Below are 24,129 nucleotides of genomic sequence, written 5' to 3' on the forward strand. Positions count from 1 at the left end.
AAAGATGTCTTTTCTCAGCTCTGCTGTTCCTAATCCATCCAACACTGAAGACGGCCGCAGGCTTTGCAGCTACAGATAATAATAATAATTTTTTAAAAAAAGGAATCTGCGGGCCGGCCAGGGGAGTCAGGAGGGGTGCGCGCGCCCAGAGACCGCAGGGGCACAAAGCTGCCATTGTGCCGGGTCCAGCGCGGCTGACGCAGGATGAGGCCCCATCGCCTCGCCTCGCCTCTCGTGAGCAGCCTCTGGCGCGCGCGGCGGGGCCGAGGAAGGAGCGCCGGCTCGAGGCGGCCACGGAGGAGGAGGCGGGCGAGGAGAGGAAGGCTCCGGCGGGCGTCCTTGGCGAGGATTGCAGGAGGCGAAGGGGGCGGGCGGCGCTCCGCTTTCCAATCACCGTCGGGGAAGCCGCCGAGCCGCTCCGGATCCGCCTCCTCCTCCGTCGCCTCCTCTTTTTCCCCTTGGCCGGCCTGACATTGTCTTTCGTTTTCCTTTTCTCCTTCCTCCCCGGGTGTTGCATCTCGGCCAGGCGCTCGTGGCTCTGCTCCTTCCGGCTCCTGCTCCTTAAACCTGCCCGTTCGGACCACCGGCTGTTGACCCTCCCGAGGTGGGTACCCACCGATGAAACACCCACCCCCCACTCCGACCTTTTCCTTTTGCAGGATCCTAAAACACTCCCCCCCCCGGCGCATCCTTTCCTCCTGGGAAGCGGGGGGGGGGCGCAGGCTTTTGCCCGGCATCTCCTTCGGGGTCTCCCCCCCCCATCTTGGCGAGGGAGGCCGGCGGGCGCCGTGCGTAAAAGCGCAGCGGGTGGATGGATGGCGCGCGTCCTGGTACTTTGGGAGGTCCCCATTATTCCGGCGAGGAATCGGGCATCCTGATCGTGGGGTGGGATGATTGGGGGGGGTGGAGATCGCCGTGTCCAAGCAGCAGCACCCCACCCCCCCAGCCCCTTTTGGCCCCTTTTTACCTCCCCATCCTGAAGGTCAGCGCGGACACAGCAGCGAAGGGAGAGAAGGAAATCACCGAGTCATGGTGTCTTCTCCCCCCAAAAAAACCAACCCTGCACAGGACCCTTAAAAAGGGATGTAAGAGGGGGTGAGGAAAAAAGGGGGGCACCCCCCGATTGCACTGCTTGGAGGCCTGTCGGGAGAACATGATCGTCGTAGCCCCCCCCCCCCCAAAGAGTGGAGAGAGTTGTTCCTCGTGGTGGAAAAAAAAGGCCAGCCCCATCATCCCCGTCGCCTTCTCTCTGGTTACATTTTTTTTCTTTCCCCGGAAGTGGAGAGCATGGCCTAGTGGTTAGAGAGGCTCCTCTTCTTAAAGACTCTTGGGGGGGAGCATGCCTTGGCGCTCTCTCCTCCTCCCGCCGCCCCCTCTCCCTCGCAGCCCTGCCAGGTTCGTGGCCCGGGTGGCCTCCGTTGGCGGGCAGGAGGGCGGCCGAGGCCACCGAGATGGAAGAGGAGGGCAGGCCGGCCAGGCCGGCTCGCTCCTCCCGCGAGGCGTCCAGAACTGGGGGAGGAGGAGATGGTTCTCTGGACCAGCCTTCAGCCAAGCGGGGGTGCGTCGGAGGAGAGGCGACACGTGTTTGGCACAAAGGCGGGGGCGGGAAGCAAGGGTTCTGACGTGCCTTAAGCGCGGGGAGGGGGGAGATCTGGATTTGCAGAAGCCAAATCGGGCTGTGATGACTCACTTTTTTTTAAGGGTGGGGAGGAATTTCAAAGGAAGGGCCCCCCATTCCAAGTTTTAAGACTTTGCAAGCATCCTGATTGTATGAACGGTGACCATCTTAGTGCTTCTGGTTGCTGGGCCAGAGAGGCCAGGAGAACACGTGTTTCTCCCCCCCACACCCCCTTCACGCCCAGGCCAAGACCACATCCTGACCCGCTGACTCACTTCTGACGAGAGCCTGGCACGCTGGATCGGAAAAAACCCAAGACATGTCAGAGAATGAACCATAAACGTGTGTCACTTCCCCCATCCAGTTTTCTGCGGGCATTGCTGAATGACCTCCTTGCAATAAAAAAGAATAAGTCCCTGCCTGTAGTAAACTAGCAGCTCACCAGGGAAAAGCTGTAGCTTTAGATATGGGACAAATAGTGCCTTAAAGCCTAGCAGATTTGTTTCAGTTGAGCTTCCTTGCATTATAGTCCACAGACTATTGTGATCTACAAAATTATCATAATAAATCTGTTAGCCTGTAAAGTGGCCCAGCACTCTTGTTATTTTTGCTCTGTGTATAGGCAGCTGCATCTTCGAAACTGTTAAATCTTGGGGTTGCTGATATGGCTGTCCTCCAAATGGTGAGGACTAATTATCTTACCATCCCCAGCCAGTGGGTCCAATCCCTGAATGAAAGAACACCACATTTTCATGCATCTAAATGTTTGGCAGGAGTAGGGTTGTAAGACTGGAATTTAGATGTTACTGGAATTTTTATGTGAATTAAATAAATGAGGTTGGAAATGCCGTTACAGAAAAGTTCACACATACATGGTGATTGACCCTGGACTGCAGACACGGTGAGTGTGTTGCACATGAGAATTGACAGTCTCAGGTCAAACACTGTTGTTGCCATCTTTTCTATTGCCTGCAAACCCATGAGGGCTCAGTGCTTTTCAGAGCAGACTGTTCACACATACTCATGACAGTCAATGAGGGATGACATCAAAAGTGCATTAACTGCACGTGTGGCTCAGCCTGTAGGTCAAGGATTGAGCCAGGAACTTTTTTGCATTCTGGAGAACAAGCTGTTTCTCCTAAAAATACATTAAGATTCTGGCCCTCATGGTTCTGAAGAATAAGCTGCTAAGGGGGAAAAAAGAGCCTAACTTTTTAACCATTGGTCCTTGTATTTCCCACTAGCAGTGAGTTCCAGGGTTTCAGATCTAGTAGATCTGGAAGTTTTTGCTAGATACCGTATTTTTCCGTGTATAAGACGCCCCGTGTATAAGATGCCCCCCCCCCCTTTTCTAACCCAAAATTAAGAAATCTAAGTGGGACTTAGCAAGTGCAGGGGAAAAGGATCAAAGTGCTACAGGAACAATTTGATCCGTGCTTTCCCCTCCACTTGTTTTTGTTCTCTCCCCAGTTTACTTCCATGTATGAGATGACCCTCAATTCTTAGTCTAAAAAATTTAGACAAAAGTATAGTCTTATACACGAAAAAATGTGGTATGTCAGGAACTGAACTCAGGACCTTTGATGTGCAAAGCACATTTTCATCTGCGGTCTTGATCTTTTATCATAGCTATAATTGGCAATGTTTTCCCTGAGAGTTATGGCTTTGAGCTGCCTTAGAGTCCACTGACTGTGGATTCACCAGCTTCTTCCTGGTGCGCATAGCTGCTAGAGTAAAGTAGAGAAGTTGGCATTAGCATGACCTTGACTTCTCCTTTTTCCCCCTCCAATTTCTGTTTTGTCTGTTACTCTAGACTGTAAGCCTGTCTGGGCAGGGATCATGTCAGTTGTGTGTTGCCAGCATGCCGTTACTGCTTTAAAGCAGTAGAAGTTCACTATGAGCGACTTTACATGCTTTATTTTTTACAACTACTCGGGCACAACAAATGACAGTGGTAACAGGCGTCCATACCGGAGCATCGAAGAAAAGGTAAGAGGGAAAGCCCAGGAACTGGTGAGAGCTGGCAAACATCTTTAAAGCCGCAAACACCTTGCTGGGCCATATCAGCCACATTTGATTGGAATATATTGGAACCCAATCAAACCTGCTTGAAAGTCAACGAGAGCTGTGGTGGCAAAAGGCAAGTGGGAGAGAGCAGCTTGTCGGTGTTTCTGGCATGCCCTACATTTAATAGTTCACTTCCTGGACAGCTGTGGTAAAGGTGGGTGTGAGCCCTAGAAAGAAGCTTCTGGTTCTTAAGGAAGTCTGTTCCCGGAAGGTTAAGGTAGCTCCCCTAAAAAGGCGAGGAGCTAAAGGATCATTGGATTTATTCATTTGAATTGTCTCCTGGCTTTCTCTGCCAAAAATGCCAGGTCTCCCAGCCGGCTTCTCGCATAACTGCAAAGCAAGCACAGTTTTAAACAGGCGTCATAAATATTGGCCAAAATACGGCTGAGGATTTTGCATGTACACGAGAAGAATCAATCGACAAGGTGCCCGACATGGACCAAGGCTGCCTCTGGTCACATGACCAGGCATGTCCTCTAAGGCGGTGATCCCAAACTTTGGGCCTCCAGATGCTCTTAGACTACAACTCCCAGAAGCCTTCACCAGCACCTCTGCTAGCCAGGATTTCTGGGAGTTGAAGTCCAAGAACATCTGGAGGCCCAAGGTTGTATTGCAGATAGTTCTATGGTGGTTGCTCACTTCTACTGTGTTACTCTTTAGAGACCTTTCTCTCCTACCCCCTTAAATACAGAGAGAAGAATAGTAGTTCGGGATGGGGATGAACCAGTTCATCAAGGTGGCAGCACAGGTGGTGGTGCTCCCCCCTTCCTTTGGCTCAATCAGCCTCTCACCGGGCCCAGCCTTTGTGATCTTCAGCTGATCTTCCAGTTTGGGCAGCAGCTCAGACTTCTCTGCCCCGCCCTCTTGGCTGCTCTCCCAATCAGAGAAAAGGGTGGGGCAGAGAAGTCTGTGCTCTTGCTCCTGACTGGGAGATTAGCTGAGGAGGTGGGGAAAGCAAGCAAGCAGGGCCTGGTGAGGGGCTCAGAAGGTGGGAGAGAGAGGAACTGCAGCACCTGTGCGGCCACCTTTACAAACTGGGACGAACCAGTTTGTGCCCATCTCTCATAGTAGTATTAGTAACCATCTTAGAACTGCAGAGCTGGAAGGGACCCTATATAGATCATTGAATCGAGTCTCAATCAAGAAGGGACAAGTGGGGAATTGAACTCCCAACCTCTGGGCTACAGGTATCTAGCAGTTCCTCTATGCCAACACCACTCTTTTCCTTTGTTGCACTAAACTTCGGCGGTTATGGTAGCACACCGATCGCCTGCCCTGTGTGCCCGGCTCTTGTTGCTCCTCCAGAGCAAGGATGATTGAAGTGCAGCAAAAAAATTACATGCTTCAGTGTTCTCAAGCCATGGATGTTGGACAGACGGCATTTGAATTTCTCTTTTTTTCAAAAGACCTGTCTGTCAAGTGGTTTTTGGCCCCCAAATCCAATTATAAAGAAACCAGCTGCAAAAGATTCGGAGTCCAAACCACGGTGAGCTCGAAACCAGTCTGGTGGGTTAGCATGTTGGTTTGGAATCTTAGAAATCCAAGTCTCAAGGCCATGGAGCCATGACCTTGTCTTGCTGGCCCTTCAAGCACTCCTTCCCCCCCCCCAAACCTGGCCACGCCCATGGCTGTTATGAGGGCGCAAGAAAAGGAGAAGCCATTCTGGCACCGTATCCTCACGACACCCCTGGAGGGGGACAGGCAGGTATCCTGACTTGAGCTCGTTGAAGGAAAAACTTAACTTCTGCCACTACTTCCTTCTCCCCAGCAAACGTGAGACATCATTAGATCTGTTCTGACTCTCAGCGTGGGAACTCACTGTAAATGACAGTGGCCAGAATCCAAGTGAAGAATAATGTCAATTCATCAGTGTGAATTTCAGCAGTGTATTGTTGCTAGCAAAGAAGTCACGATTTACATTTATTGTTGTGCTGCAGGTCACAAGACTGGGGCGTGACATGGAATGCAAACACCTACTTCTTTACTAGCAACAATTCATCCCTAAGGTTTATGTCACAGAACCTCTGCCAGCGGCCGTAAGGAGTAATATTCTGGCCACTGTGTTGTATCCAAAGCTTCTTCCAGCTTCTTCTGTGCGTATATGCTAGGTCCTCAGTGTGTTCTAGAAGTCTGGGGGATCTGATGTGTTGTTTGGACAAAAAAAGGGGCAAACAAATCTAGAGTTTTTAAATCTCTTTTCAGAGAGCCATGGCATCACTCAAAGACAAACTGATCACACCCATTGCGCCGCCGGCGACGAAGCCACACAGCAAAGTCACCGTGGTTGGAGTCGGTCAAGTTGGCATGGCTTGTGCAATCAGCGTCCTAGAAAAGGTAATCCTTTTGCCCCAAAGAAAGGTTGTTATGGTGAATCGCCCTGTCGATGGGAAAGGATCCGTGGCATTTGGCAAAGGGGCAAATAGCCTGTAGTTTCATCTTACCCGGTTTGGTACCTTCCAGCTGTGTGAAACTCTTAATGCCCATTGTCTCCAATTGCATGTGATTATAATTAGGAGCACAGAGTTCTGACTCCTGTCCTCTGAAGATGCCGGCCACAGAGACTGGCAAAATGTTAGGAAGAAAAGCCTCAAGCACACGGCTAGACAGCCCAAAAAACCTACAGCAACCATTAGAATACAGCTTGTTGATACTCAGAGCTGGCCAGATAGCTCAGTAGTTTTAAGTACAGTGGTGCCTCGCTAGACAGTTACCCCACATGACAGTTTTTTCGCTAGACATTGATGTTTTGCTATCGCTATAGCGATTCGCAAAACTGATTCCTATGGGGGAATTTCGCTGGACAATGTTTGGTCCCTGCTTCGCAAACCAACGATTTTGACAGCTCCCTCCATGCTCCCAAAACGGGTGTTTTCGGGACCTAAGCTTCACAAGACAGCTATTTAAACAGCTAATCGGCAGTTCCCAAAGCAGCTTTCCTATGGCTGATCTTTGCTAGACAACGACGATTCTTCCCCATTGGAACGCATTAAACAGGTTTCAATGCATTCCAACGGGGACATGCTTTTCGCTATACAATGATTTCGCTAAACAGCTATTTCAGTGGAACGGATTATCATCGTCTAGCGAGGCACCACTGTATCAGGGTGCAGAGCCAGAGGATGAGAATTCAATTTCCCCCCACTGTGCCTGCTGGGCGAAGAGCCAGCCTGAGTGGCCTTGAGCAAGCTGCACAGTCCCAGAGCGCCCCTAGAGGAAGGGAAGGGTAAACAACTTCTGACTATTTTAAACCTAGGAAACCTTGGGTCACCATAAGTCTTCTGTGGTAGCCATCAGAGCTTTGTAAGTGCACGCTGGCCACCTCAGTAGCAGCATACAGTCTGTGCCTACCTAGAAATATTGGAAGTACCCTGGTGTAACTTCGCCTATCCTTAGTTCTTCTTAAGGTTAAATCCTTCTCTTTCTTCCCTCCTTCAATATCAGGGGCTCTGCGATGAACTTGCACTGGTGGATGTCCTAGAAGACAAACTGAAGGGAGAAATGATGGATCTGCAGCACGGAAGCTTATTTCTAAAGACACATAAGATTGTTGCTGACAAAGGTGACGTTTGGATTGTATCTGATTCACACACACACCCCAAAAAAACAATCCTTCTTATTTGCTGGATTTTACTATTAAAATAAATGGGAAAGAGAAGACGGAACGTTACAGTCACCTTTGCCTGTTTAACCATTTCTCCGGTCACCAAAGGTGATCAGAAATGCCAAGTAAGTGAGTGAGATGGCTGATAAAGGGGGTGGAATTCTCCAGCCCAGTTTTCCTACATGCTCACTATGGCTAAAGGAAGTTTCCTCTTCCACAATCATTATAGAAGTGCACCTGGGTGGCATGATGGCAATGGATCACCCTAATCTGGTTGATAGAAAGCTGTTCAGTTCAGTTCATTTCACTTTTCTGTACTTTAATTTAATAATATATAAACAGGCAGGTAGAGGTTATATATTTGGTTGCCTGCTAACAGGCAGGTAACCTCTACGGAGTATTTATTTATGGCATGCATACTCTATTTCCTACATGGTTCTCCTTGCTCTCCATGTAATCCTTACAGCTATCCTGTTGGGAAGGTCAGTGTGGTGACATTAGCGATGGTTTCAAGGTGAAGCAGTCCATTAACAATCAAGTTCCTTTTTTACTACCATCATAGACTGGCCATCTAAGTTATTAGAATGATTAATGAAGAGGTTCAATCAGCTGCTTCCTTGTGGGGCATACAAGTACACAGAATTTTGTGACCTTGTTAGCTTTTATTCAGCAGAATCCTACTGTGTAACTTTGCACTGGTGTAAATCGGATTGAGCTATTGGAAGCAATTAATTTAAATTGGTTTAAAGCTTTCTATACCCCTGTTTCAACTTCCGAGGCTCCCTTTTGGCCCAGGAGAAGCATTCGAGAGCTTTTGAAGCAGAGGACTGTCAAAAATCAAAAATTGCCTCTAGATTGTCCCCAGCCGTCCCGTCCCCAGTGGCAGTGATGCAGTGTTTTATTTTTAAAGCCCCTCTCCCAATTCCAAAGCTCCCCAAGGCTTCCCTAAGGCAAAAGGGGAGTTCCAGGGAGCCTCGGAATTTGAAACCGAGAGAAACAAAGCTTTGAATCCATTTGAATTAACGATTTCTGGTGCCTCAATCTGATTTGCATAACCGGTGCAATGTTATGCGACAGGCGTTTGCCCAGAGGTACATTCCAATTTTTTTTAAAAAAAGCAGATGTGTATAAAAACTCAGATCTGCCTGCAAATTTGATAGAATTGTGTTAATGTACAGCGAACGAGTATCCCTACAGTATGAAAAGCATAAAAACACATGGCCTAGTGTGTCAGCTGGGACTGGGCAGATATGCTGGGAATAAGGAATACACTAGATCTCCCTTCTGGAATGGCTCATGATGGGTCATTAAAAGAAAGCAAAGTGAAAACACTGTTGATATTTAGGGATTTCTAGAGCATGAAGATACTTTGCCACAATTTTTTTTATTGTGATGTTTCCTAACAGCTAGGTACCGTGACCAAGTAAGGTTTATGGCAGGGTAGGGATCTGAGTCCTGGCCCTGGGTTCTAATCCAGCATAGTAACCACAGCATCGCTATACTGCCTCTTGATAATTTCTATTTTTTTTCCTTTGCTGCAGATTACTCTGTCACTGCTAATTCCAAAGTTGTCGTGGTAACTGCTGGCGTCCGCCAGCAGGAAGGGGAAAGCCGCCTGGACCTCGTCCAAAGGAATGTGAATGTGTTCAAGTTCATCATCCCACAGGTTGTGAAGTACAGTCCGGACTGCATCATCTTGGTCGTTTCCAACCCAGGTAAATGGGAGCTTTTAGTTAAGGGAGAATTCACCTGGTCTGCTCACCTGCAGCCGAGGTTCCCACAATGACTCCTGTCAGGGTGACATCTAGCGTGGGCAGATCAAAAGCGCACGTCTTCCCTAAGGAAAATGTTTTGAGCAAGCATGCACTGTGGACAAAAGTGTATTGCTTTGCATTATGCACCGACATATTTTCTGAGTGTGGTGGGCAAATACCAGTTTTTCAAACATCAGCATACCTTGGGGGCAAAAGAATGGAGAACATTTGCTGTTTCATTCTCCCTCTTTTCCCTTCGTTTGTCATGTTCACATAGTGGGTCATAGAATCATTGAGTTGGAAGGGGCCTCTAAGACCATCAAGTCCAACCCCCTGCTCATTGCAGGAATCGAAATCACAGTTCTGGCAGATGTCCAGTTTTCTCTTGAAAGCCTTCAGCGTTTCGGTGCTCACCACCTCCTGAAGTCATTGGTTTTTCCATCGTCGTGCTGCTCTAACAGTTGAGGAAGTTTTCCTGATATTCAGCCTAAATCTGGCCCGAGCCCACAGAAGTTGGGGCAATAGGGTTGGGTAGCCTAAAGAGAACCACTCCAAGTTAGGAGCCTGATTTGGTGGCCGTCACAGGGAAATGCCTCCAAAAACAGCATCTGTGGAGAAATCTTAATTGTGAATTCCTGCCGTGGAGTTGAGCATCTGTATTCCAACGTCTCCTTCACAAAATTAGAAGTTGTCTGAGTAAAGCAACAATGACAGAGCTGTTTTATGGATGAAATAGGCAGAACAGTTTCTGTATTCTTGAAGGCTTCTTGAAGATTTCTCATAGGGTACTTCCACATCATAGCACAGTTTGAAGAAAATCTTATTGAGATGAATGAGGATTACTTTCCAAAATAGAAGTTGTCCTTCTGCAGACAGACAGAGACCTTTCTCTTCAGACAGGCTTTCCCATAGTGAACGGCTATCTGAGACAGGTTTTTTAATGGATTGTTTTTGTGCCTTGTTGCTTTGAATTTGTTTTTAGTATTGATTATGTTTACTATTTTAAGTATGGCATGTGATTGATTCTTTTTAAAATATTTGTGTATATACCAGTTTTAGCTTTTAAATACTGTCTTATAATGATGTCAGCCACTGTGGGTCCTTTTTAAGGGGAAAGGCAGGGTAAAGATATTTTTGAATGAACGAATGAATGGTTTTGGATGAAAACCTCCAGAATGCCCCGGTGCTGCCTGGAGAATTCTGAGAATCATCATCCAAAAAACACACAGATCTGCACACCTGTAACAGAAGCCTCCAAGCACTAAAGACAGCCATAATAATTGCTCTCTGTTTTGTCTCTTTTCCTTGCTCAAGTGGATATCCTGACCTACGTTACATGGAAGCTGAGCGGACTCCCTAAGCATCGTGTCATCGGCAGCGGTTGCAACCTGGACTCGGCTCGCTTCCGTTTTCTGATGGCAGAGAAGCTGGGCATTCATCCTTCCAGCTGCCATGGCTGGATCTTGGGGGAACACGGAGATTCTAGCGGTGAGCAGCACCTCTTTTTTGTGACAATCCTGCAGGAAGGTTTGAATTGTCTTAACATGGAGGCTCAAACTAAACTAACAGTTTACACATTTTTGGCAAAGGAACTCCCCTAAATGATGAAAGATGTCTGTTTGTCAGGGCATGTGGTTTTCTTCATCTATGTATCTTGCATTTAGCATGCTTTGTTTGGTGACTTAGTCACTAAGTTAAATGTTGGGTGTACAGTAAGATCGTGGTATCTGAGGGGGGATCCGTTCAGAGCCCCCTTGTGGATGCCGAAAAATGTGGACATGTCAACTACTATACATTGTGTGATCTCTAGTGGCCAGTTCTGGAAATAGGCACAAAATGTCTATTTCTGGGGCGGCGGTAGGGGTGGTGGTGATGTTATTTAGTATTTTTAGACAGTGAATCAGTGGATAATAATCACGGGGGGAGGGTCATACTCTAATTTGCAAGTCTCATTGCTGAGAAGGAAAGCAATACATGCAGTCTGGCCCTCAGAACTTGGAAGTAATGAGTCACAACGCGTTGCCTTTTTTGTGTTGCTGTTACTCAACAGTTGTGTTTTGAAAATAATAAAAGTGCGAACTATTGGGGCAGATAAGGTAGAGAGAATGTAAGAGTCCCCGTCCCCCCATTACTTGTTGAAGTTACTTCTAAAGTAACAAATTACAGTGGTGCCTCGCTTAACGAGTGCACCGTATAATGATGAATTCACATAGCAATCCCTTTTTTGGGATCGCTAATGTGAAGGCATCCCAACCGCCGCAATGGGCAAAACTCGCATTGCGATGCCCGCGGATCAGCTGTTCGGCGGTTTCAAAATGGCCGCCAGACGCCCAAAATGGCCGTGCGCAGCGTTTTTGCGCCCTGTCCTCGCTTATTGAGGGCGCGAAAATGGCTGCGGATGGGGAAAACTTCGCTTAACGGTGAGTACAGAAGCCATTGGAACGCATTAAACTAAGTTTAATGCGTTCCAGTGGCATTTTCCATCCCGTTTAGCAATGTTTTCTTATAGCGATGGTTAATCCGGAATGGATTAACCTCGCTATGCGGGGCACCACTGTACTGGGGGGAGGAGAGGGGCCTGTCAGTGAGTTACATAAGAAATTATTTTCTAAATCTAGTTAGACTTTTCCTAAATCTGGGTAGGCCCTTGACCTTACCTCTGTCAATTTCATCTCTCTGTGATTTTTTAATGTCTCCAAGCAGGTGTGCTCGCCAAATTTGTCATTCCAGTGGATGCCATTTTAAACTGGAGAGGCCAAATTTTAATCTGAATTATTCTGCATATAAAGATACTGTTAGGCTGGGACTCAGGAAACTTAGATTAAAATCCTCGCTTGATTATGAGGCTGACTGGGTAAATCTGGGCCAGTCACACTGTCTTACCTTAAACCCAAATGCATCATAGGTGTGTCACAAAGAGAAAGTAAAGAAGAGAACGCCACACATGCTGCCTTCAGCCATTGCAGGAAAGCAGATCAAAAATGTAATAAAATGAGGGCATGCTGTCAGTCAAGGCAAACAGTACTAAGCTAGATGGATAAATAAACTGACCCCATATTAGGCAGCATCTTAGATTTATTTATTTAGACAGTTAGTATCCTGCCTTTATGTTTGACACAGGGAAGCTCAAAGCTGGTATTGTCAGCAAAATTATATTTTAAAAAAGAAACGCCAGTCCTGTTTTAAAAGCCGCCAAAACTACACACTGCTGATATAATCAACTGTAGTATGAGAGCCAAAGAATTTATGGCTCGTTTCCAAGTAGCAATTCTTGGCTTAGCTATCCATCACATGTTATGAGCATAAACATGCAGGTCCTTGAAGATAAATTAAGGCAAACTGAACTACATCAGAGATTGGAAGAGTTACTTTTTGAACTACGACTTCCAAAATCTCCCAGCCAGTGGGTGGATTCTAGGACATGTAGTGCAAAAAGTCATTTCTGAATCACTTACGTTATTGCTTTCTCCACCATCTCCTCCATCCCAGACTAGAGTCATTCACCTTTTGGATGTTGGCTCTTTTGGCCAACATTAAAAGATTTCTAATTTTAAACCGTTGCTGTTGGTGCCAAGATCATTATAAATAACATAGATTTCTGCTCAGCATTCACTTGGCATGGAAATGGGTGTGTCCTGATGGCCAGCATTCTGTCCTTGTCCATGACCCATCTTATCTAGAGTTAATTCCCCCCACCCTTTGTTTTTCGTAAGTGGCATAGCGTTGCATCAGTGTTGCAGATAGAAAGCTTCCACCCAGCATCTGTGTGATGCAGCACTAAAGCTGAACAATTTATTGGGAAACAATTCAGTCAGCAGGGATGATTGCTGATCTCTTGATTGGGTTGGCACCTCATACCATCTCAAACACATCACCAAGATGTTAACACAGGAAATGCCTCTACATACAGAATATAAAAAGGTGGGCTGTTCACACAACCAAAAAATGGATAAAAAACCAGCGCATTCTAGGATGATTAAAAACAAAGAGTCTTCCAACAGGTGTTCAAAAAGATACGATTCCTGGAAGAAAAGTATGGGTTTCCCCCATAATATCATTGCGCAGTCCGAAAACTTTGAATTGCTTTGCACCATCCTAAATCCAAAGTAATTGGAGGAATCTATTGTAATGTAGTTGTACTCTTAAGTGTTTGTTACCTTACTAAATTTTCATTGATATAAAAGGTATACTTTAGTTGGGATTGGCAGTTAGATCTAGTCCCGTGTCTCATGCACACATCAGGCCCATTCAGATCTAAGACCATTTTTTTGGTAGACCTTCTTTACCTGGAAAGGACTTTGTAGGTGCAGGAAGCTGTTTTCTCCCCCTACCTATTATCTTTATCCTTGTTGCTTGGACTAGTTTTCTCCAGAGGGTGAGCTCTTTCTGGGCTAGGTTCCATTTTTGGAACGTAGCTGGGAGGACAGCCCTCCAAGCAATGATGGTACCTGGAAGTCGTGTGAGCGGGAGGATTCGTCTGTCACTTATCTACTTACTTTCCTCGTGTAAGAAAGAAGATCACTCCCAGCTCCTGGCTTGACTTCTAAGCAGGACAAATACATCTGTACGCCCTCCCGAGGTCACATTCAAAACAGGTTTTTCTGGAAACGTATGTCAAAATAAAGGCAGAGGTTGCAGTTAAGGTTCCAGGGCAAACCTTTTATGGTTCATACTAAGCCTTTGAACCACAAGAGGCAAAGAATTCAAAGATGAATCCAAAGGCATAGTTTCAGGATATCAAAATTTGATTTCCCATAAACCACTTTGAAAATGGGGTATTACGAGCAGGATGCAGATTACTTAAATCAGATTAAACAGTTCCTGCTCATGCATGTAATTTTGTTACAGATTTGACAGCTTTCCTGCAAGAAATTAGACTGATAGCTAAAAGAGGACTTTGATGTTCAGAAGCAATGTACATTTGATATTGGTTGCCAGTATCAGCTGTTGTTGACTACCTACGGTCTTCCTAGAGGCAGCTGATGGGTCACCCTGGGAAGCGCAAAACTGGATTAAATGGGCCTTAAATGGACCAGGAAGACACTGCTTAGGTTCTTCTCTAAGAATACTGGTGCAGAGAAAAAATTGCATTCTGCTTGAAATTCTGTTGGCATAACTGCACCTCTGGAAGGATGATGACCTCACCAGCAGCCAGAGATTTGCAGTAATTAAAGACTTCCCCCTTTCCTGTGGCTTTTTGCAACTTGCAAATGATCAGTTGCGTTGCATGGAAGCTGTGGGAGCCGCAGGACAGAAGGAGGAAGTCTTTCCTTACTGAAAAGCCTGCTTCTCTTATAAGCTGGAGATTAATGAGTTGTAATCCAAAATATCTGAATAGTTGGAAAATATCTGAATCCCTGACCAACAAAATAATAAAACAGATTATCCAAAAAAATGGAGTATGTGTATGTATAGGTGTGTGACTTCCATGAAACCTCGTGGCACAGTGGTTAAACTGCAGTACTGTACTACAGCTAAAACTCTGCTCATGACTCTGATTCCCAGGTAGCTGGCTCAAGGTTCACTCAGCCTTCAGCCTTCCAATGTCAGTAAATTGAGTACCCAGCTTGCTAGATGGGTGGGGGCAATGCGTAGCCTGCATAATTATATTGCAAACCACCCAAAGAGTGTTTCAAGAACTATGAAGCAGTATATAAACAGTATGCTTTGCTTTGCTGATGTTACATGATCATAGCCAGTTTTTTAGATGATAACTGGAATTTGCTCCATAGGTCATAAAATGTGTAATAGCACCTGTTTACCTGGGACAGGTTGGTAATGAGGTTTTGCCAGCCTACTACTGATTGCAAATCCTAATTCCTAGATCCTGGACGCGCCTATCAAGTAGCTGTTTTTTACCCACCAAAAACTCATGATTATTGTGGGGAACCAATGTGAAACATTGATAACCTGTCAGCAGTACTGCGACAGGCTGGTAATTAACACTGTTGGACCTAAATGCTGCAACCTGGATTCTCTTGTTGTTCTTTTTGCAGTGGCGGTGTGGAGTGGCGTTAATGTGGCAGGCGTTTCCTTCCAGGAGCTCAACCCCGCAATGGGAACGGACCAAGATCCAGAGGGTTGGAAGCAGATCCATAAGGAGGTTGTTAACAGGTACGAGGTGGATAAGATGCTTTCTTCACTGAGTATGTGCTGAGGCCTGGGGAGAACCTGTACAGGGTATGAAGGAACTGACAGAAGCTGTTGCCACACTGTTGGCAGAATCCTGCTTGGGATGAGAGAAGCCTCTTGGTTTTCGAATATCTGGTGTATACGGTAGGATAGGGTGAGAGAGCCATGCAGGAAATGGTCTCCCAGACTGTCATATCTTTATTCTCCAGATCAGTTCTGATTGGCAAGACCAGTCTTTTGATCTCTAGTCCTGTCACTTCCCTTCTTTGCTCACAGTCCGTTTCCTCCGTCAAAGTCCTCAAAAAGACCAGTAGGCTGAGATGCTTCTTTCTGTACCAGAGTCTCGCCATGTGCAGTGGATCCTTTCTGCAGTGGCTCTTGTGCAGGACTGGGAGTTGGGGAGGGACATTGAAGCTTGGGTGGAATCTAAGTACAGTCAACCCTCGACTTACGAACTTAATCCGTTCCGGAAGGACGTTCGTAAGTCGGAAAGTTCGTAACTTGAATCAGCATTTCCCATAGGAATGCATTGAAACCCGACTAATCCGTTCCGGCTGTTTTTTTGTTCGTATGTAGAGGCATTGTTTTGTAAGTCGAAGCATTCATTCCCATAGGAACTAATGCAAAGCCGGTTAGTCCGTTCCTACAACTAGGAGCAGATTTTTTTTTCTTTTAGCCTAAGATGGCATAGGTTAAAAAAAGGCAGGAAACCACGGAGGGAACGAATGAACACTGTTTAAAAAACACTTTTTAAATCAAGCACCTTTTACACCAAAACTGGCACCTTTTAAATCAAAACAAACAGCTTTTAAAGTAACCAAGCACATTTTTACCAAAGCAGGTTTAAACTCAAACCAAGCTCTCTTTCACCCAACCGCCATTTAACCCAAACAAAGCACCTTTTAAACTAAATTTTACATTTAAAAATGACAATACCAGGCAGTCCCAGGTCTCTTTTCCCACTCTAACCACTTGGACGAACGAGGAAGCAGACAAGCAGCCTCTTCACTAACTGAAAGTTCAAATTTCCCGCTTTCCCTGCCTTCCCCACACTTTTTTCATTCGTAACTCGAATCCAAGTTCGCAAGTCGAGTCCATATTTTCCTATCAGAGCAATTTGTAGGTCAAAATGTTCGTAACTAGGGCCATTCGTAAGTTGAGGGTTGACTGTATCAGCATGTCAAACCAACCCAGATTTGATCAGGTGGTGGGCCATGGCTGTGAGGAGAAACAGTACAGGTTGCCTGAGGTCTTCCTATCAATATAGCATTATAGGACATAAGTTCCTTTTTAAAAAAAAATTAAACTGGGTCATTTGGGGGCAATGGGAGCAAGGAGACTAGCTTGAGCCAGAGTTGATGGCAGGCTTAAATCTAGGTTAACTGAATGGTTCTACAGGCGATTTAACTTTGTGCCCCACTTTTCGTGGGAAGCTATACAGTGGTGCCTCGCTTGACAACATTAATTCGTTCCAACGAAATCACTGTAGAGCGAAAACATTGTCAAACAAAACGAAAAAATCCCATTGAAACGCATTGAAAACATGCGTTCCAATGGGCTGAAAAACTCACCGTCCAGCGAAGATCCTCCATACGGCGGCCATTTTTGGTGCCTGTAAAGCGAGGAATCCATCCTAGAAAACAGTGGGGGCCATTTTGAAAACCAGCCGTCATTTTGAAACCCAATGATCAGCTGTTTGTTGATCATCGTCAAGCGAAAAATCGGTTCCTGAAGCAGGGAACCGATCATCGCTGAGCGAGATTCCGCCATTTAAACCATAGTTTTGCGATTGCAAAAACATCAGGGTAATGTGGATTCGTCGTAGAGCGGGTTAATCGTCCAGAGGGGCACGACTGTATTGGCATTCTGGGTTTCCCCCATTCCGACTCTGTCACCGTCCAGCTAGTAGTGGAACTGAGCCAAGGCTTGGAGGGTCAAAGCCCTGAGATTATTACATTCTAATTAGTAGGGAGAGTGACATTATTTGCTGTCAACATAGCTTTTCTGAATATAGTTATAATCCTGACAGTATCTAGGAGAGAAATGGATTTCCACAAGAGCCATGTATGGTTTGCAAGCTATGCCAGCTCGAATTCAGTGCATTTGAGTGTCGTTTGCCAATGAAGAGCTATAAAGTTCGAAAAAGATCCGCTCCCTATTTGGTGATATGGATTAATCCACCTGCTTGCATTTTAGGAAGCTTCTCATGGAGAGGATCTCTGGCTGTGGGAAGTATTTTGATGACCACCTGCATTTCCAGGTGTTTCAGTACAAACAGCTGGCGATTAAAACCCCATTGTAAATTTCTCCATTTTACCATAAAAAGTGCAGTGTCCTCCTGTTTTGTCAAGGCCATTATTAATCTCATGTCTCTGTAGAATGTAAAATGGTGCTCGCCTTCCCTCTTCCTCCCCTTGCGGCCACCATGTTACCCTTCTGTCTGGACCGGTGGTCTTGTTGCTTTTTATTTCCACATCTCAAAACCTAACAGGGCTTCCTGTAATGTTTTATTTTATTTTATTTTATTTTTTTGACAGTGCCTATGAAGTTATCAAGCTGAAAGGTTATACCAACTGGGCCATCGGTTTAAGTGTTGCTGACTTGCTGGAGACGATCATGAAGAACCTTTGTCGAGTTCATCCAGTGTCCACCATGGTCAAGGTAAGAGATTTTGCTAAATCAGATATTTCCTCTACCATCTTTTTCTCTCTTGGTTGCAGATCCAGAAGTACAGTAAGACCCTCCCTATCTGCAGGATCGGTATCCACTGATTCACTTATCCACTGCTTGAAAATATTAAATTAAAAAACCCAGAAATTCATACATAGGCATGTATTTACCAGAACTGGCCATTAGAGGGGGCCAGAAACCATACAGTTTGCATGGACTCTGACTCCCTCTAGTTGTCAGTTCGGTAAATAAACCCTGCAAATACATACTGTGGTCCTGCTATACAGTAATGAAGTGGAATGGTTTCCATTGCCAGTAGATTGTGGGGATGCCAGCCAGGTTATTGGAGATCATGTTTATCGAGCGTGTTTCTTCATTTCCTTCCATGTCTGTAATCTGAAAATTAAGAGCCACACATTGCTGTTGCAATGAAGTGATATTCTGCCCATGCTAATGAGTAGATTAGTCCGTGATTAGACTTCCACAGCAGGGTGTGCAATATGCAGAACCAGAGGTTGGGAGTTCTATTCCCCATTGTGTCTGCTTGACAAGAGCTGGGCCCAATAATCAATAGGGTCCCTTCCAGCTCGGCAGTTCTAAAATGATGATGATGATGCTACTGATCACGAAGTGCTCAGAGATAGATGCCGCCTTCTCAGAGGCCTTTCTCCTTCCCCTTATTCCTCAACTATGAATCCCTTTTGCTAGCCTTTCCTTAAAGGACAAGTGAATAAATACTTTGGAACCTCCTTCACTGCCTCCGCGATAGTGATTGATAATGAGATTAACTCTAATAAACTGCAGAGTAAAGTGGCTACCTGATTTGGGGGTGTATTGAAAGGGCCGCAGAAAGACTGGAAGCCCTTCCATCTCAAGGAGCAAAATGTCTTTGGACCAGCCCTATCCGTCAGCATAGAAGTGGACTAAGCACTTAAAATACTGTAGGACACCCCCCCCCCCCCGGTATACATGAGAGAATAGGTTCTAAGCCCACCCCCTCCCGGAATACTGAAAAACGCAGATTACAGCGGTGCCTTGACTTACGACCATCCTGACTTGCGATCTAATCGAGTTACGACCAGCTCCAGTCGCAAAATTTTGCTTTCACTTTGTGACCGGAGCTTTGAGATACAATCAGAAAAAAGGTGGAATTTAAACTGCTAACCGTAGGTTGGCGAAGAGGCTGCTACTCTGTAGCTCCTTCGCCCCAGCGGTTAGAGAGTGTGCGTTCTGCAAGAGGCTTCAAACTGCCAGGTACTGCTTTTATTTTTGCTTTTTGACTTTCTGTTCTGGGTGACTACTGGGGTTTTGCAGCACGGGTTTCGGCTGGGTGGGGGTTTGCTGGAATGGTGGGGGGGTTAAACTTCTGTGGCTGCTCGAGTTTGGGCTGGAGGGGGTTATGTTTCTGTGCTTCGATGGGTCTTGCAGTGTGTTTCTTAGTGTGTTGGGGGGGGTTCGGCCGGAACGGATTACTCACGTTTCTGATGGCTCTTGCAGTGTGTTTTTTAGTCCCTGCTGGAATGGGTTTGTTTGATTCGGGGTGGTGGTGTTGTTTCAGTGCTTTGATGGGTCTTGCAGTGTGGTTTTTATTGGGGGGGGGATCAGCCAGAATGGATTAATTGCATTTCAATGTATTCCTCTGGGAAATGGTGCTTTGAGGTACAACCAACTTGAGTTACGACCATCATTCCGGAACGGATTAAGTTCGCAATTCAAGGCACCACTGTATAGAGCGGAGGTCCCCAACCGCCGGTTTGTGGCCTGATGCGGGTCCGTGGCCTGAGCCCAACCAGGCCACGGAGAGATCACCACCCTGCACGCACTCCCCCCGGCACAGCCCAATTGTGCCTGCACGCCCACACAAGCACTGCGCTGCCCTTCACGCATGCGCAGTGGGGTGCCCTGCCTTCCCCAGCTGGTCTGCGAGGCTAAAAAGGTTGGGGACACTGGTTATAGAGAACATTATTTTAATAGCCAATGCCTTGGCCCTCTGGCTCCTTCTAGAGGCCAGTTTTAGTAACTTCATATTTTAAAATATATGTTTCTAGGATTTTAAAAAATATTTTTAATATTTTCAGACTGTGTGTAAATGAATCAGTGGATAATGATCCCACAGATACAGGGTTCTTACTGTATAGTATTTAGTCTTTAAATGCCACAATTATTTTTCTCTTTTTCTTTTTTCACTTCTGTCTGGCCTAGAAGCATGCTGTGCATTGGGACCCCGGGATCATGTAGACTGTTTAAAAAAAAAAAACCAGCAGAAAGAAGTTTGTCATCTTCCAAGGTGTTCCATTCCACTGTGAAGCAGCCATTGCCATCGAGAATTTCTTCCTAATGTTTTCATCAGAATCTTTTTTTTTTCTTGCAATTTGTGTCCGTTGAGTTGGAACCCTAATGCTTTGTTGCATCCCCTAGAAGACCAGCAAATCACAAGCTTGCTTCATCTCCCATGGGACAGCCTGTTAGATCCCTAGTAATGACGGTCAAGACACAAGGTTGACTTCTAGAATGTGGAATTTGGGAATTTGCCATGAAATGGGATGTGGCGGCGTGCGCTCTTAAGTGCAAAGCAGACTTTAAAGGGCATCAGCGATTTTGCTGAATGCAGGGAAAGGTTATGCTAATTTCCACCTTTTCTCTGGTTGCAGGGAATGTACGGCATTGAAGACGAAGTGTTCCTGAGCTTGCCGTGTGTGTTAGGGTCGGTTGGCTTGACCAGCGTGATCAATCAGAAGCTGAAGGACAACGAAGTGGCCCAGCTCCAGAAGAGTGCCTCCACTTTGTGGAACGTCCAGAAGGATCTCAAAGATCTGTAGGCGAGGGAGCGTTTCCATTTCCAGCGATGAGGAAGGGGAGGGGGGACATTCGGCGTTCAGAGCTGAACCTCCGCTTGTGTGTGAGCGTCTCTAGTTTAACACCGTAGCTGAACTTCTAATAATAAGCCCCCCAAACTATTGAAGCTTTTGTCCACCTAGCTAAGATGTGTGTTTGGTGTTAAGGCAGACCTTGTGAACAAATAAAACCAGCTCTTTTGTGTGCGCTCTATTCTGATTGTCTTGTCTTCATTTCCCCTCTGATTTGTGTTTGGTTTCTACTTCTAACAGGGAAAAATAGAATCCTCCCATGTTTTCTACAATGTGGCAGGTTTGCTCATTTTTTTAATTACTTGTCTTGGCTTCTTATATTCCAAGGACTAGTATTTAGTAGTCCAAGAACACCTGAGTCACCCAAGGTTGGGAACCACTGTGCTACAGAAATCCCTATGATTTTCCAGTCCAGGACAAAGATGTCCTTAGTGCTAATGAAACATATCTTGGCCAGTCTTTGGTTCAACATTTATGTACAGTTTCAGAATTCCCAAGAACAAGAACTGCTGCATGAGTCTGACAGTGTCGGCTCTGTATCTAGCAATGTGCAAATGGCACCATACGAAACTCCTTGTCTTGGGTCCTCTTTGAGGAGAAAGGCAGGGTCAAATATTTTAAATACAGTGGTGCCTCGCTTAACGAGGATAATCCGTTCCAGCGAAATCCTCGTTAAGCGAAATAAAAAATCCCATTGAAATGCATTGAAAACCCATTCAATGCGTCCCAATGGGCTTGAAAACTCACCGTCCAGCGAAGATTCTCCATAGGGGCGGCCATTTTCAGTGCCTGTAAAGCAAAGAATCTGTCCAAAAACACAGTGGGGAGCCATTTTACACAGTGGGTGGCCATTTTGAAGCCGCCGATCAGCTGTTTAAAAAACATCGTCTAGCGAAAAATTGATTCTCAAAGCAGGGAACCGATTGTCGGGAAGCGAATTGTGCCTATTAAAACATTGTTTTGCGATCGCAAAACAGCCATCGTATAGCAGTTTCGTTGTTTAACGAGGCAATTGTTAAGCGAGGCACCACTGTAAATAATAAATGCAGAGCGCCTCTCAGGAAACGACCAGACTCATAATGCCTTGGAGTTCCCGGAGAGCCTAGTTCTGCCTGAAGACAACAGCGGATCCAGAAGGCAGCAGCCAGACCGGTTGCTGGTGACAAGCAAATTGGATCACATCCAGTGCTGGCCAGCCTCCACAGGTTACCTGTTGTGTCCCAGATCATGTTCAAGGTTCTGAGACTCTCATATAAAGCAGTTAACGGTTTGGGGCCATGTTATCAGATCTTCCCACCCCACCAGATCTTGGGCCTGGCTCTTCCATGTAGCTACCCTGAGAGAGGCCGGAAAGTCATCTACTAGAGGTAGGGTCTTCTTGGTGGTGGCACCTACCTCGCGGAATCAACTCCCAGAGGAGCTACTCCTGGCCTCCTTCCTGTACTCATTTAGAAGGTGTTTAGAAACACTGGTTTTCTGGGAGGCCTGTGACATTGAATGCTTCACCTCCAGCTGTAAGGAGGAAGCAAAACTCAACATTAAGGAGAAAGCAAAACTTAAGGAAGAGGCAAAACTCAAAGAAAAAAACAAAACCCAACATTCCTTAGAAGCTGCTCTGCACATGGGTAAATGCTTTGCTGAGATGGGAGAAATTGTAACCAATGCATATATTCTTGGAGGACGAATCAACTGCTGCATACTTTTCTTTTTTCTTAACTATAAAAACTTGAACCCTGTTGAGAGTCCCCGCCCTGCTGGGCACCCAAGGGTGCACTTGTTTTACCTGAATAAACCTGTTGCCCTTTCCTCCAAGAAACTGTCCACTTATTATGGCTCAAGAGTTGGCTTAATAGAATTAGTCAAGACACCAAGCTCTGGGAGTAACAGTCTTGCCACACTCTGAAAAACAGGTTTGCGACATTCGTTGTTATTTTTTTAAAATATGTAGGCATCCTTCAGTCTCGAGAGACTATGGTAATGTGCTTTGTATGGTGGACATGGAACAGCGTCTAGTGCAGCTGAGAAGGCCAATTCGAGAGTGACCATCCTTTCCACACTGAAGACGAATACAATCTGTCTCTGTCCAGCTCCCTGATTTTGCTTCGACGCTGTATGTGAAGCTGGAGTGTCCTCTCCAGAGCACAAAGCCTGGGTAAAATAATATGGAGGACAGGCTGTTACCCAAGCAGCAAATCCCCCCTCTCCACATGACTGAAATAGTCCAATGGAAAGAAGAGCCAATGCAACTGATTCCAGCAACATCGCAGGAGTTGCCAAAATGACACGAACTTCCTCCAGGACTCCGGCTCCGGATTTTGCATCGAAGTTGACTCCTGAAGCCTTTTCCATCAGCGGATGTAGCCACAAGGCAGTGGAGGTTTAAAATCGGAGTTTTCCTTCTCCTAGATGGGCTGCCTTCCAAGGCTGACGAGCCCCACCTTCCTGGCAATTTTTAGAATATGTTTTTGGTATTGATGTTTTATTCAATGCTCACTGTTCTGTGCAGTTTGTTTTAACTGTAAACCGCCCAGAATATGGCTTCGGCACTAATGGGGCAGTAAAGTAGTAAATAAAATAAATTAATAATAGAGATTAGGCACAAAGTGGCAGTTTGTGCTGGTTTGTCCACCGGTTACACAGCTGATTTGCAATTCGGTGCCCTGCCCCTTAGGGTGGGCACCCACTCAAGGCGACACCCAGAGGAGGCAGGAGAAGGAAATGTGGTCTCCAAGTGGGTGCCCCCTGGAACAGGCAGGGTTGCCGAACTATGGATCAGCTGTGTGGCCGTCGGTCAATCTGGTGATTCATGCCCATCTCTAGCCCTTATTTTCTAACTCTTCTTAAGCAACAATTCAGTTTTCAACATTGTGGCCCATTTTTAAGACAAATTATTGCCCCCCAAACTTTTTTTTAAAACTACCATCCTACTCTTGCAGGGGGTGTTAAAAGTAAACAAAAAAAAAAATCCTAGTGAAAAGTTCTTAAGGAAAATAACAATTTTTGGAATAATAATAAATGAAATTGCTTTAAGAGAATGTGAAGGAAGAGGCTGCATCTCATCGTTCATCTAATGTTCCAGGACAGGGATTCTGAAACTTTTGTCATTCTTTTCAGAGTCCTTCCTAATAAATTAGGAAATGGTTCTTTCAAAGCTGTTCCCGGTACATGCCGTGTGTCTAGCATCCCCAACCACAAATACATGTTGATCTGGAAAGTTTTTCCACTGTTCTTCAAGACCACCAAACACAACTTAATTGTTTAGAAGCCAGATGTATTCACAGAAGAAAGAAAGAAAGAAAATGAAAAAAACCCAGCAGTTCAAAATTAGGTATGGAAAGAGAGATTGCTTTCGTAAAGTCCCATTAAGAGGGAAGCAGAAAGGAAGGCATAGAAATTCTTGACGGCTTAATGATGTCTGGC

The 24,129-nt window shown here is 45.8% G+C and overlaps 1 protein-coding gene across 1 annotated transcript; it reads left to right on the forward strand.

Annotated features, from left to right (window-relative positions):
• Positions 1 to 388: 388 nt before the first annotated feature.
• On the forward strand, positions 389 to 20,890 carry LDHB (lactate dehydrogenase B). Its single transcript, XM_072999689.2, has 8 exons — positions 389 to 604; positions 5,888 to 6,019; positions 7,127 to 7,244; positions 8,828 to 9,001; positions 10,355 to 10,528; positions 15,037 to 15,154; positions 17,710 to 17,833; positions 20,494 to 20,890. The coding sequence occupies exons 2-8, from the start codon at positions 5,894 to 5,896 to the stop codon at positions 20,659 to 20,661; spliced, it is 1,002 nt and encodes a 333-aa protein (XP_072855790.1). The 5' UTR covers positions 389 to 604; positions 5,888 to 5,893; the 3' UTR covers positions 20,662 to 20,890.
• Positions 20,891 to 24,129: the final 3,239 nt, after the last annotated feature.

The sequence above is a fragment of the Pogona vitticeps genome, chromosome 5 (assembly GCF_051106095.1).
Source record: "Pogona vitticeps strain Pit_001003342236 chromosome 5, PviZW2.1, whole genome shotgun sequence".
NCBI classification, from domain to species: domain Eukaryota; kingdom Metazoa; phylum Chordata; class Lepidosauria; order Squamata; family Agamidae; genus Pogona; species Pogona vitticeps.